Raw genomic sequence first — 17,651 nt, forward strand, 5'->3', positions numbered from 1 at the left:
TTTTCTTTCCTAAATACACAGCACCACAATAATAAATGTTTTGTTCGTGTACTTTAAAAAATGTTGCCACTCCCTCTCTGCTGTTGAATTTGAGCTCGTTTTTACATGTCATGCAACACCTCAGACATCTGTCAGCCATAGTTGTTCACTACCTGTTACAGGCCACACCCATCCACATCTGCCATTACAGATTTGCCCCCGTAGAATAACTTTCCTTCCACTACTTCACAATAACCCACAAACTACAGTCCTGTGTTACCTATTTCCCCAAGTAAACTTCAGGTCTTTTTCAGCGTGAAGTGCTATGTTTATTGTAGTGTTTATGTATTTTAAACAACTCAGCATGTGTAAAATCGTTTTTATTGAATTTTGTTGTTTTTTCAATTGGGTTTTTCTCTTTTTCTAAATGTATTACTACCGGAATTTTGGAATGCTGTGCTCTTAACTTGGTCCATTTCTTCCCCATAAGCCCTGCAGTTTTTACTGCATGATTTTGTAAAGTGCAATCAATTTAAGGAACTTAAATGTGATAATACAACAAGAGTCCCCCCCCCCCCAGCTTCTGTGCTAATAGATATTTCATTTCACTGTCTTCTGGGTTTCATTTATTCTTGTGAGAAATGCACAAGTGAGTATTCAGCTCCGAGTTCCTATGACAGTAAAATGTCCTGTCCCACCCCCCCGCCCCCCAGCTGCCTTCAGTATTTCGCTTTTAGTTTTCAGCAGTTTAACTGTGATTTCTGCCTAGGTGTGTGCTTTTCTTTACATTTAACCTGATGAGGTTTGCCGTGCTTTTTGAATATATAAATGTTTTTGTTTTCCCACATTTGGGAGATTTTACCCAAATTTTTTTTAACCCATTTTCCTTTTCTTCTTCTTCTTTTTTTTTTTTTTTTTTTTTTAACCTTGTGGGACTCTGGTTACATGTATGTTAGACCTTTGGATACTGCCTCAAGGGACTCCGCCCCCCCCCCAATATTTTTTCTCTATGTTCTTCATATTGCTCTCTCTTGATGTTTACTTACTTGTTTTGCCATTTCCAATGTGCCAATAAGTACATAAGTACATAAAACATTCAGATGTTTTTCAGCTCCAGAATTTTTGTTTTTTTTTATTGTTTCTTTCTCTTTGTTTAAATTGCTATCATTTCATTCAGTACAAGCAAATTTCCCTGTACATCCTTGAGCATTTTTAAAAACAGCTGCTTCAAAATTCTTTGTATTTCAATTTCACTTTATCATCTCAGAGTCATTTTCTCTTTTATTTCTTTTCTCTTGAATATGCATCATGTTTTCCTGTCTCTTTATATGTAAAGTACCATTAACTGTATTCTAGTATGTGGATTATAGATTTTAAAAGCAATGGTATTTTTACTTTTAAAGGTTTTATTTATTTATTTGAGAGGGTGAGCGCACAAACGGGGTGCAGCAGGCAGAGGAGGTGGGAGAAGCAGGGACCCTGACATGGGGCTCCATCCCAGGACCCTGGGATCATGGCCTGAGGCGAAGGCATGAGCCACCTGAGCCACCCAGGTGCCCTGAAGTAGTATTTTTAAAGAATCTAATTGTTATTAGTTGCATATTTCATAATTTTTTGTGCTGATTGTTTCTTTGACTCATGTATTCTGTTTTTTTTTTTTGTTTTTCACTTGCTACTAAAGCATATCCTCAAATAGTTCTTTCATGCGGTTCTGTGGGTAGTAAACTTAGCTTTTTACTATCTTGAACAACCTTATTTTGCCCTCATTTTCAATGCTACCTTAGGCATTCAGTTCTAGCTTGGGAGTTCTTTACCTTAGTTCTTTGTGCCGTTGTTTATCATCATCAGTCTAATGGTTTTTTGGGGAGAGCAGATAATCTGCCTGTTCTCTTCTGGGAGCTTTTTTTTTTTTTTTTAAGATTTTATTTATTTATTCGTGAGAGACACAGAGAGAGAGGCAGAGACACACACAGGCAGAGAGAGAAGCAGGCTCCACGCAGGGAGCCTGACGCGGGATCCCGAGTCTCTAGGATTACACCCTGGGCTGAAGGCACCGCTGAGCCTCCCAGTGCCCTATCTTCTGGGAGCTCTCAGGAGTATGTGTTATTGGTATTCTACAATGTGCCGACGTGAGACATGTTTATTTTTATCTTTTTCAGTGTGGTATGCATTTTCGATTCAATTTCTTTTTTAGTTGTGGAAAAATAGCTAAATATCTCAGTAAATATTGATATCTGGCTTTAACTTTCATGCTCACAATTCCTTTTGTCTTTTACATATCCTGAATGTACTTTTGAAAATGCTTTGTCTTCCTGCCCACTCGTTCATGTCATCGAGAATGAATTCTTGTTGCAGTTGTAGATTTCCTTGGCCTTCTGTGTATTTGGTATATTTTAGAATTTTGCTTTTGTGGTCTCATTTTGATTGGGAAATTTAAAGTTTTTCTTCATTTTGTTCATCTTTTTCTGTACTTATTTTCCCTTGATTACAGTTTGTGCTTTCTAGCACCTGGACCCTTTTATTTTATTTTATTTTTATTTTATTTTTATTTTTATTTTTATTTTTAATTTTTATTTATTTATGATAGTCACACAGGGAGAGAGAGAGAGGCAGAGACACAGGCAGAGGGAGAAGCAGGCTCCATGCACCGGGAGCCCGACGTGGGATTTGATCCCAGGTCTCCAGGATCGCGCCCTGGGCCAAAAGCAGGTGCAAAACTACTGCGCCACCCAGGGATCCCCCTAGCACCTGGACCCCTAAACTAAAAGCAGGTATACGTTAGAATTTTCAGCTTGGTTCTTCAGGGAGGATTAGCAGCCTTGTGGATGCAGCCACTGATCATTCCACGGTGTTGTTTGGTATTCATCAAGAGACCTCTCTTTCTCTTAACCAAGGCAGCAGGTGGTATTAGCATTTCCTTATCTTCAGGAGTGGAAGCCTCTCTTAAAGCCAGTCTTTGGCTTTAAGCAGGGAGCATTTTTAATCCTTGTGTCCTCAGAAGGGGAAACTGGTAGCCATTCACAAGTGCTCATAGACTCAGAGCTTTGTAGGTCCCTTGCTGTATCCCTGCTCACAGCTTTGCATTTCTTCTCCTCAAAGACTGGAGTCTTCTACCTTCTTAATAAGCCTTTTTTTTTTTCTTTCCCAATACTTAAATTGTATTGTTTGGAACAGAGGGACTTAACTAAAAAAACACACTTAATGAGTCTTTTTGACTAGATATCTAAATGTTGTTTCTTGATGTTTTGTCACTCTTGTCTTACTTGACACCTGCTCTTGTTAGTAATAATTGCTTTTGTGAGTTCAGCTCACTCGGAGTTTTAATATTTAGTAGGACAAACATGAATTTACTTTTGTTTTTAAAAATGTTTTCTTGATTAAAATTCTGCATTTTTACATAGGAACTTTAAAATCATTTTCTAGTTTTGAATATTCATTGGGAATCCTAAGTCTTACTATGTGTATACATTAATTTTGGAGATATTTTTTTGTGCTGTCATGTTATCCAGATACATAACATATCTACTTACAGCTTTTAAAAAATATTTTATTTATTTGAGATAAAGTGAGCGAGTGAGAGAGAGTGAGCACACGTGGGAAGAGAAGCAGAGGGAGAGGGAGAAGCAGACTCCCTACTGAGCAGGGAGCCCCATGCCAGACTCGATCCCAGGACCCTGAGATCATGACCTGGATGGAAGGCAGATGCTTAACCAACTGAGCCACTTGGGTGCCCCTACAGATTTTTATATATTGTTTTTATGCCTTGCTTGAGATTCGTGTTCTGTGATTTTTATAGTTTTGTGATTGGTATGTTTATACTATTTTTTTCCTCTAGTACTACTAGAAGATAAATTTAAATGTTTTTTTTTTAATATCCAGTCACTTTTCCAGAAGACTTAATTACACATGACCTCTGAACACAGGTTTGATCTGCATAGGCACACTTATATGCAGGTTTTTTTCCCAGTAAATACAGTACAATGCTATAAATGTATTTTCCTTATGATTTTCTAAACATTTTTTTCTTCCATATTATCTTAAGAATACAGTATATAATACACATAATATACAAAATATGTGTCAGGGGCACCTGGGTGGCTCAGTCTGTTGAGTCTGCCTTCGGCTTAGGTCATGATCTTAAGAGTCCTGGGATCGAGTTTGGTGTCCCGCTCCCTGTTCAGTGGGGAGTCTCCTTCTCCCTCTGCCCCTCCCCACTGCTTATGTGCATGTGCTCAGACTCTCTCTCTCTCTCTCTCTCTCTCTCTCTCTCTCTCAAATAAATAAATGTCTAAAAAGAATGTATCATTTTACTGTTCATGTTACCCATAAGCTTCAATAGTAGACTATTAGTAGCAAGTTTTGGGGGAATCCAGTTACACGTGGATAATGGACCTCATGGAAGCCAGCACCCTGCATTGTTTAAGAGTCCACTGTAATTCTAAAAGCTGTTAGTAAATTCTTTAGTGTTCTATATATATAATCATGGCAACTACAAATAAATATCATTGTATGTCTTTTAATATTATACTGGTTATTTGTTTTCATTATATTATTGTCTGAAACCTTCAAAATAATGTTTAACAGTTGTAGACAATTGCTTGTCCTGATTTTAATGGAAATGGTTTCAGTGTTTACTGTTGAATATCTTGCTGTATTAGATTTGAAAGAAAGTGTATCATATTTTAGTTTCCTTTTACTCTTATTTTGCTTGAGTTTTTATTTAGAATGGTAGCTGAAATTTGTCAAGTGCCATTTAAAATCTTGATGCAATCATAGTCAATTAGCTTTTTCGCAAACTGGATTCATCTTTTATTTAGTTGGTATTTGGGGAGGTTTTTTGCATCAGTACTTACAAGTGTACTGCTTTATACTCTTCCCGCTTTTCAACTATCAGCTTTTATTAATATTTTATAAGCTTTTAAAAATGAATCACATACCTTAATAATTACCTTTTCCTCTTCCTCTTACATTTCTTTTTTTGGGGGGATAATTTTGTTCTTTTAGTTTGATAAATTAAAAATTAAGAGTCCCATATTTAATTTGATTTTGTCATTTTGCCAAACTCCGAGAAAACCAGTATATGGATACCATACAGTACATATTTTCAAGTGTAATGTTATTAAATATTTTAAATGTCTTTCTATGAATTTGACATTTTTTCGAATCTGTATCCAGGTCCCTATTTTTTGTGGTCTAGATTTTTTACTATGTCTTTTTAGAAATACAAGTTTCCAAAAAAAAAAACCAAATAAAAAAGAATTATAAGTCTCCCAATGATTGTTTATCTTTTTTTCCACAAATCCCCCTATACTTTTTATTGGAAGTCTTAATCATAAATATTTATGTGTAGATAAGTTGAAAGATTTTTATAGTTGTTACTAGAGTGCATAATAATTATTACTAGTACTCTGTATTTATGAATGAGTACTGTAGGAATTTACAGTGAATCTGGGTTTTATTGTTGCTTCATATTGCTCTTCCTGCTATTTAATGAATTGTAATAAATTTTTTGTAGCTGTCCTAAGTGTTTCAACTTGGGCTGGGTTCTGATATATTTCAGAGTATTTGGTAATTTTTACATATGTGGTTATAATAACCTGCTTTTCTTCCTTCCCTTTTTTTTAACAGTTACATGGGAATTGGTCTTTCTGCTCAAGGTGTGAACATGAATAGACTACCAGGTACTTAAAATTGAATTATAGCACTGTCTTAGGGCTACCTCTTTCTGGCTAAATATTTGAAGTAATAAATTGAAATAGTTAAATACATTGATGTTCTATCTTTAATCACCTATGTTATGAGTTCTAAGTGGAAGCCAAGTGGTTTTAAAAGATTGAAATTTTATGCTATTTAGCAAAACTTCTATCTACCATGCATTTTTGTTTTGTTTTGTGTTTTTGCTTGTTTTGTTTTGTTGTTTTAGCTTCCATTACATAGTCATATCAACTACTTGAAATATTTTAATGTGATTGGTTCTCTTTGCTACCCAGCATATTTCTGGCTTTTAACCTATGTTCCTTTGTTTAATGTTCTGGGAATGTAGGCTAATAGTAAAAGTAAACTAAGGAAGGTGTCAGTTGGGATACCAGAACTGTTTCCCAAAACCGTTAATCAGAAGAAAGTGATTCTTGTATTATATTTTCTGGTATTCTGTTTTCTAATGTTGAAAATTAATTCTAGGGGAGACTTTTTGAAAATAGAAAAATCTCCCATTTTATTTTATTTTATTTTTTAATAAAATCTCCCATTTTATATTAAACTCTGTGTGTGTTTCAATCAAAGCAAAATTCCTTTGGTCTGTTAGCAAAGGAAATATGCATGGAAAATGTGTCTTGCTATTTTTTTTTTTAAATCATAGTCTTGTTTAATACATGTTTTAGTCTTCTCTGTGGCAAACTTATTTTCCTTAGTGTTACTTATTGTTATAAACAGTATTTTAATGTAGAAATCATGTGGTATAATTGTTGGGAATTTAAATGTATATTTGAGGATTTTATCTTTGTGCTGTCATCTATTGTACTATTCTTGTTTATCTTGTCATAATGTTTAGTAAGTAGCACTAGTACAGGGGAACCTTACTTTTCATTGTAAATATACTGGAACTTTCTCTTTAGGCTGGGATAAACATTCATATGGTTATCATGGGGATGATGGACATTCGTTTTGTTCTTCTGGAACGGGACAACCTTATGGACCAACGTTTACGACTGGTGATGTCATTGGCTGTTGTGTTAACCTTATCAACAATACCTGCTTCTACACCAAGAATGGACATAGTTTAGGTACTAAGAAAATGTGTTGCATGTAAAATAATCCAGTATTGTGATTATTGTACTTACGCATGGTAGTCACATTTACTATATAGTCCTCTATTATAAATACATGCCTCTGGATATGATTTCTTTGTTCTTTCTAGGTGGAAGTTGAGGAAATAGTGAAAATTTATATTCTGGGAAGGCTATGTTGTATCACATATATGGGAATAACTATGAAAATAATCCCCATGTTCACATATCTATTCTAGGAATAGAAATGCTAAATGTTTTCTGCTTTGAGTAAAACACTAAACACTTGATAGTATGACTGAATTCTCTAGGTAACAGGTGCCAAGAGAAAAAGGCTGTTAGTTTTTAGTGTATTCTGTTGGGGGTAATAATGAAGGAAAGGCTTGATACTGGAACCAGATGAAAGGCATTTGACCTACTAAAAGGGCAGGCATGCTAACGATGATGACTAGAAGTTCTGCAGAAAGGAGAGTTTGTTTTTTTTAGTATTTTATTTGGGAGAGCGAGAATGAGAACACAAACAGGGAAGGGGCAGAGGGAGAGGGAGCAGCGGGCTCCCCACTGAGCAGAAAGCTTGACCTGGGAGTTGATCCCAGGAACCTGGAATCATGACCTGAGCCAAAGTCAGATGCTCAACCAACTGACCCACCCACGTACCCCAAGGAGCAGAATTAAAACAAAAAACTAATAGCAAAATTTCTAAGGGTAAAAGACAGATGGGAGTTAAATAAATAAATATCAATGAAAACATGAAGAAGCCTATCCATTGTAAGACTAATATAAAATTAGGCTTTTTAGTTGTGTATGCACCCGTAGCACTTCAAATTGAGAACTGTGTGTGGTGGTTATATTTTCTTAATTTTTTGTTGTTTTTATACAGAAAGTATAAAGGATAGTAAGACTGATATTTTAAAAATAAAATGGTTTCACGTTTTTTGAAAAGTCCTTGATTCAAAGCAAATTATTTCTGATGAGGTAAAACTAAAGGAAGCAAAAATTACTCAGAAGGCAGAAATTTCCATGTGCTGAAAAATAGTATTTAAAAATTAGACCATAAACAGTATCCTTAGGTATACAGTAGATATTCTTTAATATAGTACAAAAACTGTTGTATCTTTCATTTCATAATAGAAAATTCTAAATTTCTGGCTACATTGGTAATAACCATTCCTTTTTACTGTCTCACCGTATTCCTGATATAAAATTAATATTTTCACTTTTATATTTGGGTTAAATCTTTCCCTTCTCATTACTAATATTGATTCTGAAGTCCTGTGTTATCTGACTTAAAGGTTGTCCCAAGTCCATGGGTAGACTGGTTGTTACTGGTAAAAGAATGTTTATTCAGGACACCAGGCAAGATACATATACTTGTGATTTGATTGCTGTGGCCAGCTAGTTTCCAGAGGATGCAGCCTCTTTAGTTTATTTGTTGTTACTCTTCTTGCTCTGATGTATCAAAGCGGTTAACTGGGATGGTTTTAATTGCCTTAGCTGCTTAAGATATTTGTATTTAAATTAAACTGCAGAAATCTGCTTTTAGGTATGACTTTTGATTCAGAAATGCAAAAGAAGGCATAATTTTAAAACCAAAATTATTCTTTTTACAGTTTTTAAAACTTTATTCCAGAGAAGAAATTTTATTTTGGAAGATGGAAAGGTCATGATGATGTGATTTTGTTTCTTAGTAGATTTTCACAAACATTTATATTGAAATTTTCTCTTCAATAAGAAAACTATTTTTGAAAGTGAGGTACTTTTTAAGAAAAAGGTACTTAATGATAAAATCACATTCTAAATTTAAATAAATTTGAAACATTTGTCAGTATTCATTTATAAATTTAATAAATGTTTATTAAGCCCAAAGAGAGTCATTAATATGGGTTCTTTAGTTGTTTGGGTTTGTCTCCTTGCTTAGGCTGTGTGACCTTTTGCAAGTTAATATTTCTGTGCCTCAATTTGTAAAAATAAGGTCACTGTAATACCTACCTTTTTTTGGTTGTTAAAGTAGACTGAAGTGATGCATGCAAAGTTCTTAGGTGATTGGCACACAGTGAGTACTCATTAAATGTTTATTATCGTTGTGTGCTAGAGTCTGGGCTAGATGCTGGGGATGCAGTGGCAAAGAGCTACTCTTCTAGAACAGAGTTCAACAGGCCAAGGCCCATGTGCCAGATTGGTCTCCTATCTGTGTTTTAAGTCAAGTTTCATTGGAACAAAGCCACACCCATTCATTTGTACGATGCAGCCACTTTCCTATTCCAGTGGCAGAACTTAGTAGTTATGACAGAGACCATATGGTTTGGAGAGGAGAAAAGATTTACTCTCTGGGTCTTTACAGAAGTATGCTGAACCTCTGGTCCAAATTCTAGCATCTAGAAGATAAAATATTATTTACATCCTGTTTTTTATATTTCCTGAGGTGGATCATTTCTACCCAAAAGCTGATACATCTTTAGTTTCTGTTTCATAAAGGTTTCCAAAATATATATTTACTGATCATAGAGGAATGGAAAGGGTTTTTTGTTTTGTTTTGTTTTGTTTGTAAAGAGTTTGTTTATTTGAGAGAGAAAGGGAAAGAAAGCCCAGAAGGGAGGGAGGAGGGTCTAAGGGAGAAGCAGACTACCAGCTGAGCTGGGAGCCCAATGTGGGGCTCAGACCTGGGACTCTGGGATCACTACCGGAGCTGAAAGCAGATACTCAGCCGACTGAGCTCCCCAGGTGCTCTGGAAAGGTTTTTGAGAAAATAGTTAAAGAAGAAACAGTATCTAGGTTAATTTAATTGGAAATTTTTTCACTTTGTTTTATTGAATATCATCATTGAAGGTTACTTTTTAAAAAGCGTCTTGACAAATCAGAAAACTAGAAATATAAATTAATTGCCTTCTGTGTAAAACTTAAATAATTATACTAACTTACTAAAGTGGTATATTTTTGTGGTCTGAATGTGTACAGTTTGTGGTAGCTATATTTGGCAGTGTTCAAAAATTGTTAGCTAATCTATGAAACTGACTTGGGTTTTTCATTAGAGTTTTTGGTAAGGACTGAGGATTTTATTACCTATTAACAAAAAGGAATTTTTGCTAAACCTACAGAAGTAGACCCTCTTTGCTATAATAGATATGTTTGAGGACAATAATTTCTTAGACTGCTAATTTATGAAAAATGTTAAGATATGGTTTGTAATATTTTATTAACATCTCTCTTGTTTTCTGTATCCTTTTAGTTTTCTGAAAATTTTAGAATAAATTTTCATATTTGGCCAGAAGTCACTTTGCTTTCTATTTATTAATAAAGCTAAAAGTTACCAATGTTTTATGGGGGATATGGGGAGACCTCCACTTTGCTTTCCTCCTGACAAGCCAACATGAACTTACTAGTTTTTAAAAGTCCTAAAAACAGAACTTAACTACAAACCACTATTTTTACACATTTATTAAAAGCCATGTGGTAGAGATGCATAGTTTGTCTTTTAATTAATTATTACTTTAATAAATAGAGTCAGATAGTTGTGTTTTCTGATGGGTCAGTACAATTACAAAGCCATGAAATCTCCAGTGAGAAGAGACCTTAAAGATGATTTAACAGAAACACCCCTAATTTTTAGATGATGATCAACACTGGAGAGGTACTGGTGCTGGTGTGTTGGTTTTGTTTTGTTTTAACATGTGTTTAGGTGGGAAGAACTGAAATTAACAAACCAACTCCGTCTCCTGTTTTTCTAGAGCTCAGTCCTCTTAAACCTGTGAATGAGGTCCTACAGAAATAATTGGTTTATTTATTATTTTATTTTCACCCAAGTAATATACTTAAATATTTGAAGAGAGATTATTAAATCATCACTTTGGGATGCCAGAGACTTACTCCTATGACTTCATGTTAATTCAGGTCTATCTGGAACATGACTGTGTTGAAATTACTGTCAGAGGACATTCGTGAGAAATTCTCACCCTATAAATTTTGATCCTTTGAATGAGTAATTGAGTTTTTTCACAGAATAGTCCAAAAGTTATTTAAGAATGTACTTCCATGAGAAAAAAAAAATTTTAAAGAAACAACAGTACTGTATTTCACATCATTCACTTTTTTTTTTTTCTTTGTAACAACAACAAAAATCTCTTCTTTCCCTTCCCCTCAAAATTACAAAGCTAAATCTAGGTGAGAAAGATTAAGTGAAAAGACTGGGTTTAAAGCAGCTTGGGTGTTGGTCAAAAATTAGATACTATTTTGCAACCAGTTTTCTTATGTGGCTCCTGACATAGCTTAGAAGATACATCTGAAACCATTTTTAAAGTCCTGGAGGCAGTTGCAGTACTCCAGAAATAAAATTGGTGTGTGACTAATGAGGATGTTGATTTTGAAAGGAGATAGCATTCGTGATAGCATTCGTTCAGACCTCTGTTGCTCTTTCTGAGAAAAATGCTAGTCTCATTATTTTATATTTAGGTTTTAAATTTTTTCCTTCCTTTGTTTTCAGTTATAAACTCAGCTTGTCATTATCATCTGCCTTTGAAAACCCATTTCTAATGCCACTTTTTTTTGTTTTGTTTGTTTTGTTTGTTTTTTAGGTATTGCTTTCACCGACCTACCGGTAAGACATAATTTCTTTTAAAAGCTGTTTTGTATTTTTAATTAAAAGAAATATGAAGAAACTATTATTAAGCCTGTTTGGAATTCCGTCTTACTGATACTTATCAAGCTTATATGGGATGCATAGAATAGAGAGCTTTTCTCTAGCCACCATTGTTGTCACCTTCAGAAATTAGGCTCCAAATGGCATTTGGTGCCCTGGCCCAAGGGAACTACTGTTATAGTGAGAAAAAACAACAACAAAAAAACAATTACTTAAAATACACCTTGTAATGTCACTGTCACTGCATTCACTTGAAATATGTTTCTTTGGTATCACTGAACTTTTCAGCAAGTGGCTGTGCAACAGTTGTGGTCATTTATTTATTCCAAGTATACCGAAATGACTGTGGCAGATTCTGTGCGTGGGGTGCATCATTCATCTAACAGGTGAAGGTCTCTGCCCTCTTGATGTATTCAAGCTGGAGAATAGGAGTAAATGACACATTAAAAATAAGTAAATTAAAACATTTTAAAAGGTTTTAGGTACTTCTTAAAGAGAAAAAGAACATGGAAGTACCAGAGACAAAACATGGGTTGTACAGTTTGCTCACCTTTGCAAAGTTTTGCAAGGGCTGAGGACTTGAGCAGAGACTTGTGACAAAGTGAAGGGAGTCACCTGAACGGCAAGCAGAGCAAGCATGTCCCAGGCAGAGGGAGCAGTTAGAAGGAGCCTGACTAAGGAAGGGGCCCAGAGACCCAAAACAGTGCTAGGTGAGTCCGAGGTCATGGCGGGGAAGGTGGGCTAGAGCATGGACATCTTGAGAGCCATAATGAGTACTTGGGCATTCACCGTGAGTGGAATGCAGCCACACTGCAGAGTTTTCCGTTCTCACGGTGTAACTCAGTTTTCAAGATCGCTGACTGCCGGCTGAAAGGTAGACTGGGGCAGGGAGTGAGAGCAGAAGCAGGCTGACCTGTGAGGATGCTATTGCAGAAATTCAGGCAGCAGGTGATTGTGACTCGTGTCATTACAGATTGGAGAACTGGGTTGATTCTAGATACCTTGTTTACCAAGGTGAAGACTAGCCATTGTAATATGCACCATGTATAAGATGAAGGGAGGGAAACCTAACTATGATATGTTTTCTTAGCATGTAGAATTTTCATTTTGTATTCACTGAATGATCTGCTAGGGTATTAAAATATGGTGTTTTGTTTTAAGATTTTATTTATTTACGAGAGACATAGAAAGGCAGAGACATAGGCAGAGGAAGAAGCAGGCTCCTTGCAGGGAGCCCAATGTGGGACCCAATCCCAGGACCCCAGGACCTGAGCCAAAGGCAGATGCTTAACCACTGAGCCACCCAGGCGTCTCGAAATACAGATCTTTTTTAAGATTACTTATTTATTTATTAGACACACAGAGAGAGAGAGAGAGAGAGAGAGAGAGAGAGAGAGAGAGGCAGGCAGAGGGGGAGGCAGGCTCCATGCAGGGAGCCTGACGTGGGACTCCATCCCAGGTCTCTAGGATCACGCCCTGGGCTGAAGGTGGCGCTAAACTGCTAAGCCACCAGGGCTGCCCGAAATATAGATTTTTTTAAATCAGTATTACTCGTTGCACACCTGAAAATAATAAATAAGGACTATAGATTGATGAAGATATTTCCCATACTTCATGCTTAGAGTCCAATCTTTGAAACCACTTTTTTAGAGTTGATATCCCTGGTTTTCTACGTGATGCTGTTTTTGCCATTAAGAACATTTATTAAGAGCTCTCCATTATATCTCTGGCATTTTCTTCCAAGCTCCTGATTGCATTGTGCAGTTTTCAATATTACCAGAGGATACTAACCAAAAGTTTTCTGGCAACAGCTAAGACTCTGGTATTTCTTTCTTAGGTGGTTCATACATGGCTTGTTGACTAAAGTGTCTTAGAGGTGGCAGTTAACCAGCTGTTCCACCAGGAAAAAAAAAAGTCAAGTTCTAGAGTTTTCAGAGACCTTATTCTTCAACAGATTCACATCTGTGTAGGCAGGGACAGCTGCCTGAGTAGGCAGATGTAGGGTGCCACTATTCATAAGACACATTTCAAGTTGCAGAGATGTTTTGAGAGAGAGGTGACAGGAGAATCACAGGCAGAGAATAGTCATCCAATCTATAGAGTATTAATATTCCTGAAAATAATTCTAGAAAAAAATCAAAGTTATAGTAGAGAACAACTTTGCTAAGCTAAGGAAGATTCAGAGTCTGAAATCAGCATACTCACTAGGAAGCATTATTTAATACGCAGTAGGGGAACATGTGTTTATCTCCTTGAAAAAGTGTGTAATCTTAGGATTTTGTCTTATATTTATATCAAAGTAAGTTCCAGGTAGATTAAAGAGTTAAATTCAAAAATAAAAATAAATATGATGTGAAAAAAATCCCAACTTAGAGCCAAGAGAATTTTCTAATGGATTGGATGTGAAAATACGAGAAAGAGGATAGGACTTCGAGATTCGTGGCCTAAGGAATGGAAGGAATGGCGATGCTACTTACTGATATAGAGAATGCTGTATATAGGCAGAGCAGGTTTTGAGGGAGAGATCTGGAGATCAGTTTGGATAAGTTAAATGGAGTTACCAAGTGTAGAGTTGACTGTGTAAGCCTAGAATTTGAGACAGTTATCTGGGCTGGAGACAAAAATTGGGAATCCTTGGCATTTCGGTGTTTAATGTCTTGAGATCGGATGTCATCCCCAAGGGAGTGTGTAGGCCGAGAAGAGGGGTGGTGCATGTTTGGGAGAAGAGAAGGAACCAGCAGAGGGAGATTGAGAATGAGCAAGACTTACAACTGAGTGTGTCCTCAAAGCCAAGTGATGAAAGCATCTCTAGAAGAAAAGCGTAATCAACTGCATCAGGTGCCCCTTTGTTACAACATGTAGGCTAAGGACCAAGAACTGACCAGCAGGTTTAGCAGAGGAGAGGTCACTGGTGACTCTGACAGAGTCTCAGCACAGTGAGGGAGGGAGAAATCCTAATCGGAGAGGGTTTAAGAGAGAATGGGAGGAGGGAGATGACAAAGTAGGGACAACCTCAGGGAGGATTTCCACTGCAGTAGGAAGGAAGCAAGTGGGATACAGTAGCTGGTGGCAGAAATGGAAGCAAGGAAAGATTTTTTTGATTTACCACGATGTTTATTTGCTGATGAGAATGACTCAGTAGCAAGCAAACAAGTCAATCTAACGGGAGGAAAAGTAACTAGTCATCACACCTGTGAGTGGACAAGTAGAGATGCGATCATGTGCTTATTGGAGGGGAGGCTTTAGGCATGACTACCTCCTGGTGAGTGCAGGTCTGAGTGGCTCAGAACTAACAAGTGAAGTTTCCTTTCCATTTGGCTGAAGGGTTCTGCTGGTTGGGTGTTCGGGGGTTTTCCCCCTTTTTGTGGCCCGAAGCAAGTAAAACCAACTTGTCGGAGCAAGCAGATGTTTTATGAGCTTTTGTTCCTCGCTTATAGAAGTGGTGGTGATTTGGAAGAGGCTAAGCAGGTCATAGACATGTTGACGGTTTTTGTGTTGCCTTCTGACTATTTTTGTCCCATTTTAGAATCACTAGTTAACTGTTTGCCTTGTCTATAGTTACTTAGTAGTAATTCTCGGCTTTGTAACAACAGTGGGTAAAGTGGTGGTTATGGAGGTTGTTGCAAGGTTTTTTTTTTTCTTTTTTTAATACAGTGGTTCTGAGAGCTTTTATTTTTATGACTCTTCAGATCTTCTGGGACTTCCACAGGCAGCACAGCATTCTGCTACTTAAAAAAGGAAAGAGAAAGTTAGTCTTTCCCTTAAGGGCCTCACCATAGGAGTGTTTATATATTCTGTGTGTGTGATCTCTCACTAGCCAGCTGTAGCATTAAATCCTGGTAAAGAAATCCTGGTAAAGAGTATATTTACAGGGAAAAAAAAAAGTTTATCTAGACCATTGCACTTACCATGAAACCTAGGCTGTTTACACGGCTTTGAAAACCTTATGTCTCTTTCAAAATGATCTTCCCCAGCCCATCTTACCAGTTTGGGAAATGTCCATTTATAAACTAATTCAGTTCAGGATTAGGTGAATTCCTTTTGTTACAGAAGCTGTTCTCATTTAAAATGCTCTTTTCCAAGTTCTGTAGACTGATTTGAAATCTACCTTTTATAGATACATTATTTGCTTTCATTTTCATTAGAAAACATCTTTAAAATAGAACAAAACTATGCTATTGAGAATATGATTTTGCGTATATTTAGCTTTTGAATATTTTTAGGATCTATATTTTTATTTATTTTTTATTGGTGTTCAATTTGCCAACATATAGAATAACACCCAGTGCTCATCCCATCAAGTGCCCCCCCTCAGTGCCCGTCACCCAGTCACCCCCACCCCCTGCCCACCTCCCTTTCTACCACCCCTTGTTTGTTTCCCAGAGTTAGGAGTCTCTCATGTTCTGTCTCCTTTTCTGATATTTCCCACTCATTTTTTCTCCTTTCCCCTTTATTCCCTTTCACTATTTTTTATATTCCCCAAATGAATGAGACCGTATAATGTTTGTCCCTCTCCGATTGACTTATTTCACTCAGCATAATACCCTCCAGTTCCATCCACCTCGAAGCAAATGGTGGGTATTTGTCGTTTCTAATGGCTGAGGAATATTCCATTGTATACATAGACCACAGCTTCTTTATCCATTCATCTTTCGATGGACACCGAGGCTCCTTCCACAGTTTGGCTATTGTGGACATTGCTGCTATAAACATTGGGGTGCAGGTGTCCCAGCGTTTCACTGCATTTGTATCTTTGGGGTAAATCCCCAGCAGTGCAATTGCTGGGTCATAGGGCAGGTCTATTTTTAACTCTTTGAGGAACCTCCACACAGTTTTCCAGAGGGGCTGCACCAGTTCACATTCCCACCAACAGTGCAAGAGGGTTCCCCTTTCTCCACATCCTCTCCAACATTTGTTGTTTCCTGCCTTGTTAATTCTCCCCATTCTCACTGGTGTGAGGTGGTATCTCATTGTGGTTTCTTTTTTCTTTTTTTTTTTTAAGATTTATTTATTTATTTATTCATGATAGACATAGAGAGAGAGGCAGAGACACAGGAGGAGGGAGAAGCAGGCTCCATGCCAGGAGCCCGACGTGGGACTTGATCCTGGGACTCCAGGATTGCGCCCTGGGCCAAAGGCAGGCGCTAAACCGCTGAGCCACCCAGGGATCCCCTCTCATTGTGGTTTTGATCTGTATTTCCCTGATGGCAGGTGATGTGGAGCATTTTCTCATGTGCTTGTTGGCTATGTCTATATCTTCCTCTTGAAATTTCTGTTCATGTCTTTGGCCCATTTCATGATTGGATTGTTTGTTTCTTTGCTGTTGAGTTTAATGAGTTCTTTATAGGGGATTGTTTGTTTCTTTGCTGTTGAGTTTAATGAGTTCTTTATAGGGTCTATATTTTTCATAGGCTAATAGAAAATAGGAGATCTTTTGTTTTATTTTCATAGAGGTGTAAGTTATTTTTGTCTGATTCTACAAAAGAAGGGGTGATTTTTTAATGTATTAGAAATTTTCATGGAAAACATTGTTTTACATAAATCCATAACCTAGATTCATGCTACATCATGGAAGAACCTTGTAAGCATTATTATGCTAAATGAAAGAAGACAGTCACGAAAGACCACATATTATGTAAATAATTCCATTTGTATGAAATGTCCAGAATAGGTAGAGCTGTAGGATCAGAAAGTAGATTAATGGTTGTCGAGGGTTATGGGATGGGGGGGCAGGAAGTGATGGCTAATAGGTTGGAGGTAACTTTTTTGGAACGATGAAAATGTAAAATTGTGGTGATGGTTGCACAACTCTGTGATTATGCTAAAAACTATTGAATTGTTCCTATTTTTAGATATCTGTAGTCTAGCAAGTTAAAAAGTTAAAATGTATCATTTAGCCCCTCCATGGCTAATTCCTTTCTCCTCAGTTCTTCAGGTTTAAAGTTGAGTAGCCTTAAAAAACAGTTACTTTTCATTGATTCCAGCAGTTCTGGTTTTTTATCGTGTTCTGATTCCAGAAGCAATGTATAGTATTCAAATAATAAATGTTTATAAATACAGAATTATACAGAAGAGAAGTTTCTTATAATCATAACGTGTTGAGATGAGTGCTCATCCTTCCAGGTCTGTTTCTAAACTTGTTAGCAGGTCTGTCCATTATTTAAGTGTTTACAGTGGGGTCATAGTTTATGTAGTCTCTAGCTTGCTTTCTTCATTTAGTAATATATATGACCTCTGTCTGTATCAGTATACAC

At 36.7% G+C, this 17,651-nt stretch overlaps 1 protein-coding gene across 1 annotated transcript in view; it reads left to right on the plus strand.

Annotated features, from left to right (window-relative positions):
• Positions 1–17,651, plus strand: part of RANBP9 (RAN binding protein 9) — a 93,834-nt gene that overhangs the window by 49,075 nt on the left and 27,108 nt on the right. Inside the window, 3 exon segments of the mRNA XM_055322837.1 lie at positions 5,608–5,660; positions 6,594–6,761; positions 11,333–11,355. Coding sequence (XP_055178812.1) covers positions 5,608–5,660; positions 6,594–6,761; positions 11,333–11,355 — 244 coding nt within the window.

Source organism: Nyctereutes procyonoides, unplaced genomic scaffold (genome assembly GCF_905146905.1).
Source record: "Nyctereutes procyonoides isolate TBG_1078 unplaced genomic scaffold, NYPRO_anot_genome, whole genome shotgun sequence".
Classification (NCBI taxonomy): domain Eukaryota; kingdom Metazoa; phylum Chordata; class Mammalia; order Carnivora; family Canidae; genus Nyctereutes; species Nyctereutes procyonoides.